Genomic DNA, 7,212 nt, shown 5'->3' with positions numbered 1-7,212 from the left:
TAGAAATCTATGGCACTAAAGATAGTGAATTCTAACACATTGGACACCATTTTCTCGATATTTGATAGTGGATAGGCATCAAGTTAAGTGAATCGATTAATTGTTTGAGAGTTATCAATAACAAGGCTTCTTGTGAGTTTCGTTTCTGCTGATAAGGACTTGCGCTCTCCAACTTTCTTCATTCAAAAGCTTCTTCACCTAATTTTTATTAAAAATCGGATCTTCAGCACTATGCCTGCGTGATTTTACTAAAATAGGTTCACACTTTGAAGTCAGGTTTCAAAACAAAGGAACACAGTATATTACTATCATCCAATAGTATGAAATCCTGTCTATTTATTTTATGGTGTAGTTGGTCCAGAGATATGTACAAGAGTTCTCTCTTACATATCTCTAAGTTTTGTATCTGTGATAATTGTCATCCTCAAGCATATTGTAGGGACATATTGATAATAAAAGAGATTATTGATTTATTTTGGAGGATTAGTTTGTTGGCTAGATACTGTTATTATTATTAATATAAAAACAGACAAATGAAATAATAATATATACAAAACCTACGCTAAGAACAATTAAATAAACAAAAAAAAATCAGTGTGTTGTGTGGAGTAATTTATGGCGAACAATAAATTTGATGCTGACGGTTAAATCTGGCAACATCGTTGATGAGAGCTACTTCTTTCATCGAATTTAAGAACTCGAACAATACCAGATGACACGAATCATGACTCGAATCGGTGCTGGAACACACAAATCCAAATAACAGTTCAAACCGATAGATATTTAGTCATTTTTCGTGAGAATATTTTACGCAGAGAAAAGATATCTACAGAGAAGTTTTATTAACTCATCTTTATTTCTTTATTTTTTATTAAAAATAGTAAAACTTAAAATATTTATATTAATAAAATTGTATAAAACATTTTTATGCTGCTAAAATGAGACAAAATTTTAATTTGAGATAATTTTTAAAATAATATATGGGCTTCTCGGCATTTAGGTTTGAAATTGCGGATATTTTATTCAAGTCTAAATTCCATATATCGTTTTCATTTATTAAATTGTTGTAGATAGTAAAAAATTTGTGGTAAAATTGATTCTTACATAAACGCTTTTTAAAGTCACGAGAAATTTCTAATGTGTGGCAACAGTGCTAAACAATGTAAATTTCTGATTGGACAGTTTTGTGTACAACAGCGCCATCTGCCTGCCTAGAAGTTTACTTTCTGAGAGAAAGAATTTAAATCGTCCATTTGTATTTCAACGTCGTGATGGTAAGTTGAATTTTTATTTATATCATCGAAAATATCTAACATCCTTAATTATTTCCTCTACTTTTTTTGTGTATAATACATAAAATAAGTTGGTGGTTCAGTATTTTATAATATATATATGATTTGGTTAATTTGTATGTTTTTTTTATACAACTTTCTCATGATGATTTAGATTAATATATTGTTTATGGTTTTTATACCGAATAAAATATGTGGAAAGTATTCTAGGGCGGTCTGATGTTATAAATTTCAAAAACTACTTTAGTTGCATAGTGAGCGAGTCTAACATAATTTATTTTTAGTCTCACAGAAAGTTCAGTGCGCCACGTCATGGATCAATGGGATTCTACCCCAAAAAGAGATCCCAGAGACACCGTGGAAAGGTAAAGGCTTTTCCAAAAGATGATCCTTCAAAACCTGTCCACTTAACAGCCTTCATAGGTTATAAAGCTGGTATGACCCACGTGGTAAGAGAGGCAGACAGACCTGGATCAAAGATCAATAAGAAAGAAATTGTAGAGGCTGTAACAATTTTGGAAACTCCACCCATGGTAATTGTTGGTGTTGTTGGTTACATCGAAACCCCACATGGTCTTAGGGCTTTAGCCACAGTTTGGGCTGAGCATCTCTCTGAAGATTGCCGCAGGCGCTTCTACAAGAACTGGTGAGCATAGTTTTAATTAATTACTTGTTCTGACCTTTTTGTATATCAAAAGATTTATTATATCCAGGTAGTAATCTTCCCATCTATCCAAGTCTATAACCCATCATGTTTTTAAAAATATTTGAAACATTTTTTACATTCCATATATCTACTGAACATTCCTTACTCCCACAGAATTTGTAGAAGTAAATTTCTAAAATATTTTAAATGATACACTGATCATTTTTACAATTACATGAAACTAGTAATCAAATGACACTATATTTTCCAAATCTAGAAAATTTTTCCACCTGCTTATTATTATAGTGTATATCTGAATAACTGATAAAATTTTTCTTATTCCTTAGTCCATTAAGTAGCATCTAATTCATTCTATTCTCTATTCCTTTAATTGAATGCTGCAATTCCGAGTCTAGAGTCACTAATTAAACTAATTCATGTTTATATCAGTGCTAAATGAACTCGAAGAGAAAAGATTCCAGCTCTTATGCCCCAGTTTTGTTAATACCATCATAACATTACTGGGTACCTTGCAAGGCAACAAAATTTTCTCATCACATCCTATGATTTTAATGTGAGATAAAAAAAATGCAAAATATAATCATTTTTTTATATAAGTTCTTCATTTACTAATTTTTCTGCAAAGTTCTCCTCTGCATGCAAGAGAATTCTATGGAACTGTATACTGAGCTTACTCTATTATGGCTTTTGGGCTTTTTGAGTTTAGTGAAGTGTACTTGAGGGCAACGCCTCCTCTAAACTATGAGGCAATCCCTTCTTGTTCTTGCAGAAATCCCAACTCCATTTGTAAGTGGTGATGTAACTTAACACTGTATGATGTATGAACACAGGTACAAGAGCAAGAAGAAGGCATTTACCAAAGCTTCTAAGAAATGGAGTGATGATTTAGGAAAGAAGTCCATTGAAAAGGACTTGAAGAAGATTGTTAAATACTGTAAAGTTGTCAGAGTTATTGCACACACTCAGGTTAGTATTTTATATTTTTATGTATGTTTTTATATCTTTAAAATAAGTTGACACGATCAGTGTCGGAGCTTACCCTCCAGCTGGTGGCAGAGTGGTTCATACTTAATTGAGCTATTGCTACAGTGTCATAGAGCATATGCCCTTCGGGAGGCATAGAGAGCATATTCCATATTCATTTTGTAGTCCATGGACAATGATATTTTGATAAACCATGTTCTCTACAATATTCACATTTTTTCAATTATATTGGAAGAGTTTTTTTTATATCTTCTATAAATTTATATTACTTTTTAGATGAAATTGTTGAAGCAACGTCAAAAGAAAGCTCACATTATGGAAATTCAATTGAATGGTGGTAGCATAGCTGATAAAGTAGCTTGGGCTAAAGAACACCTTGAAAAGCCTATCCCAATTGCCAGTGTTTTTGCTCAAGATGAAATGATTGATTGCATTGGTGTTACTAAGGGTCATGGATACAAAGGTAAGGAATTCATTTATTCTAATTTAATGTTTTATTTTAAATTTAAAGTGATGATCTAACATGGATTGTGCTTCTGATATTTATTGAGGATACAACCATGCTGCCTTCCTACTGACAGCTATTCATAAGAAATTAAATTGTTCATATAAATTGCCAGACAATTAATGCTAAATTCAATTTTTAGGTGTTACTTCTCGTTGGCACACAAAGAAATTGCCCCGTAAGACACACAAAGGTCTTCGTAAAGTTGCCTGTATTGGAGCATGGCATCCTTCAAGAGTATCATTCACAGTTGCACGTGCTGGTCAAAAGGGTTACCATCATAGAACTGAAATGAACAAAAAGATCTATAGAATTGGTGCTGGAATCCACACTAAAGATGGCAAGGTATGTAACTCAAATTATTGTATTATCTTATGCAATTCAGTATATCCTCCTCAACCAAACCATAACTGATTTTGTTAACTTTACTGCAGAGCAAAAGTAAAACAATTTTTTTTATTGATGGTGAACACAGCAAACCAGCCCTCAGTGGTTTTGGTATGTGAGCTGAATGAGATATGTGGTGTTGTGGTTAGAGCTGTTATGTATGGTGTTTGCTTTATTGTGATCATGATTTTTTCAAATCTAAAGTCTTAGATATTCCTATTCAGAATATTTATAAAAATTTAGTTAACATGGTGATGCTTGGTTGTTGATGATACAATAACATGGTACAATAATATGTTGATGATAAAAAACACCCATTATAATGATGATAACTCCTAGAGCCAAAAGGATTATGAATAATCCATGATTATAAATGATAGGACTGATAATTTTCATGTACTTTTATTTTTATTCCTCTTAATTTGTTAGATATATAATTTTACTTTTTTGTTACAGGTTGTTAAAAATAATGCAGCCACTGCCTATGATCTTAGTGAAAAAACTATTACCCCAATGGGTGGTTTTCCTCACTATGGTGAAGTTAACAATGACTTTGTTATGATTAAGGGATGTTGTATGGGACCAAAGAAACGTGTTATTACATTGAGGAAGGTAAGTGTTTCTATTATCTATGCAGTAATTATGGTTCATTTTTGGCTTCAATGTTTTTAGTTTTACAATAACTTAATATTTGTGAATTAATGTCCAAATATATAGTCCAAACTCCTTTTACATGATGATAAGAACGTAGGGACATATGAATAAATACACTGATTATTTACGTGTTGGGAATCTCTCTGATATAAAATGAATCTAAAATGTTGTGAAAATCACAAACTGAATAAATACTAACATTTATATTTTTCTTTTCAGTCATTATTAGTCCACACTAAACGTATTGCTTTGGAGAAGATCAACCTTAAATTCATTGATACATCGTCCAAATTTGGTCATGGTAGATTCCAGACAGCTGCTGATAAAGCTGCATTCATGGGTCCACTCAAAAAAGATAGAGTTAAGGAAGAAGAGAAGGCCGCTGCTCCTGCTGCAGCTGCATCTAGTTAAAATGTAAATGTTTTTATTGTTTGACAATAAACATGATCTATAAGTATTACTTTTTATTTTTATATCCTCAATAGCTCCACTGTAATAATAAAAATAAGTGGTTTACAATTAACTATCTTGATGAACTAAAGAGAAACTTAAATGAGCACAAAGCTGTGGTCACTGAATAGTTTACACCATACAGTTTACATACTATAAAATCAGTGTCCTACAGATTTGCTAAATGTGCTTCAATAAAAGTTTCAGGAATATTGAAAAATAAAAAGCTATTAAATGCTTCCAAAATGCCTAGAATGCATTTGAATAATGTGTAACAAACGAAACGAGCAGTTGCCAAACTCCAACAGTAAAAACTTTTAAACAGTAAATAATACATTTTGTAAAATAAATTTATTTTGGGTTTTTAATTTTTCAACATATTCTATCAGGGTCTGCCACTGATGTAAAATTTTGAGGTAAAAATTAAAAAAAAATCTATTATATGTAATAAGGGTGTAAATTATTCAGTGACCACAGCTGTATATTCTTTTGATATGATATATAAAATATATTCATATATTTTGTTTTGGCTTCATTGATTTTTAGGACCCTTTTATTAGGATATTGAATGCTTCTATAAATAAGATGCTGAATCAGGTGTGTTTTTGATATAGTCCTCTCTTAATAAAGGTTTTGTATTTTGATTTTGCTTAAGTGTTTGATAATCATAATCGGTTCTGTTGGTATCTAACTGCTGTGTGTGAATCATGAATTCTTAAGAATTATAGGCACAAGTCAATGAAGAGGCGGTGCGTGTCTATATCAAATTTGCCAGTTTTTTTTTGAGGCTTTGCCTCCTGTAAAGATTTCCAATTTGTGCCTGCAGAAATCTCATTGGTATGCCCCAACTATTTGTCCCGTATACATACATGGTTGCGAATATACTTACTATGTTATGCTTGACAGTATTTTATAACCCTATTTAGCAACATAATTACTAGATAATTTTCAGATTAATTACTCGCATTACACACTAGTTTCTCCTTTTTTGTGTAGTGGCATAATTATTCTTCTAATGTTCCATTCCAGTGGAAACTGTTATTTTTCCATGTGCTCTGTATCAGATTGTTCATTACACTTAATGAGTCCCAGCTTTTATCAGTAGTTTTTCACTAATGTATGATCCCGGGGACTTATCGTTTTTTAGTTTTTTTGACACCTGCTTTCACTTCAGCTACTTTGGGTGGGTGTGTTCTCTTTTGTTCAATTTCCTCATCGAATTTATCGCTATTATCTTTGAATATTTCTGTCTGTAAAGAAATCCTTCTATCGCTTTGGTATTTCCCTCTGTTCTTGGTTTAAAATCTGTTCTACTCTTGTTTAATTTTTGGAATAATTTTTTAGTTGTCGTTTTATTCAATTCTTCTAGTTTACAAACTCCCCTTTATGTTTCCTAATTTTTTTCTTAGGTACATTTTCTTTCCCAGACTTTATTCTGTTTATCGTGTTCTGTGTTGTTGCATTCGCTGATGCGCGTGGTTCTATTTTTGTTATGTTGTGACATTCTTTATTATATCATTCTGTTGCTTTTTGTCTTTTCTCAATGCCCAGTATCTTTTCCATCTTCTTGTCCAATGTTTTTACATGTCTCACATATTTTACAAATATCTTCATGCTTTTGTCATTTTTCTATTTTATATTTATTGGTCTGTGTTCTGCATTTTTGCTGTTATCTTTAAAAATTTTTGTACACACTTATGACAAATGATGAAATGAATGAATGGAAAAGAAAAATATTCTTAAAGTGCCTAAAATATTTAATTCACAGATGAACGCTCTTGGATTACAAAGCCATCCTAACCTATGGTCAAAATCTATTTGACCATATAGACCGTCAAATTTCATTAGAATGTTAGCCAAATTTTATCCCTTATGTCTAAGAGTACTGAAAGGTGAAAATTGAATTTTCTTCTATAAAGAAAACTGCACCGACGATAAAAAATAAAAAAATGTTTGGGGTGAACCACCCTTGCACTGAACCTTAGGGGTGTGAAAAATAGGTAAACTATTTTCAGTTTGTTACAGAATACTCAGACATGTAAAATTTCATAAAAATCGGTTCAGCCATTTCAGAGAAGTTTCGCAACTAACTCTGTGTCACAAATATGAATATGGCTATTAAAAAAGGGGGTGAAAAATAAGAGCTGTATGTATTTTATAATGCCACATCAAAAACAAAAATTAAACAATTTGTTTAAAAAAAAAGATGTTTGGACGAACCACACTTACCACTTAGCGGTATGAAAAATACATAACAATCTATTCTCAGACCT

General features: G+C 31.6%; 1 protein-coding gene across 1 annotated transcript; it reads left to right on the top strand.

The window, feature by feature from the left end:
* The first annotated feature begins 1,142 nt into the window (after positions 1-1,142).
* LOC140432501 (large ribosomal subunit protein uL3) lies at positions 1,143-4,946 on the top strand. Its single transcript, XM_072520420.1, has 7 exons — positions 1,143-1,274; positions 1,577-1,938; positions 2,790-2,925; positions 3,220-3,406; positions 3,591-3,793; positions 4,292-4,447; positions 4,709-4,946. Exons 1-7 carry the CDS (start codon positions 1,272-1,274, stop codon positions 4,898-4,900), a joined length of 1,239 nt encoding a protein of 412 aa, XP_072376521.1. The 5' UTR covers positions 1,143-1,271; the 3' UTR covers positions 4,901-4,946.
* Positions 4,947-7,212: the final 2,266 nt, after the last annotated feature.

This window comes from Diabrotica undecimpunctata, chromosome 1 (assembly GCF_040954645.1).
Source record: "Diabrotica undecimpunctata isolate CICGRU chromosome 1, icDiaUnde3, whole genome shotgun sequence".
NCBI classification, from domain to species: Eukaryota; Metazoa; Arthropoda; class Insecta; order Coleoptera; family Chrysomelidae; genus Diabrotica; species Diabrotica undecimpunctata.
This window is presented reverse-complemented; position numbering and strand designations above follow the sequence as displayed.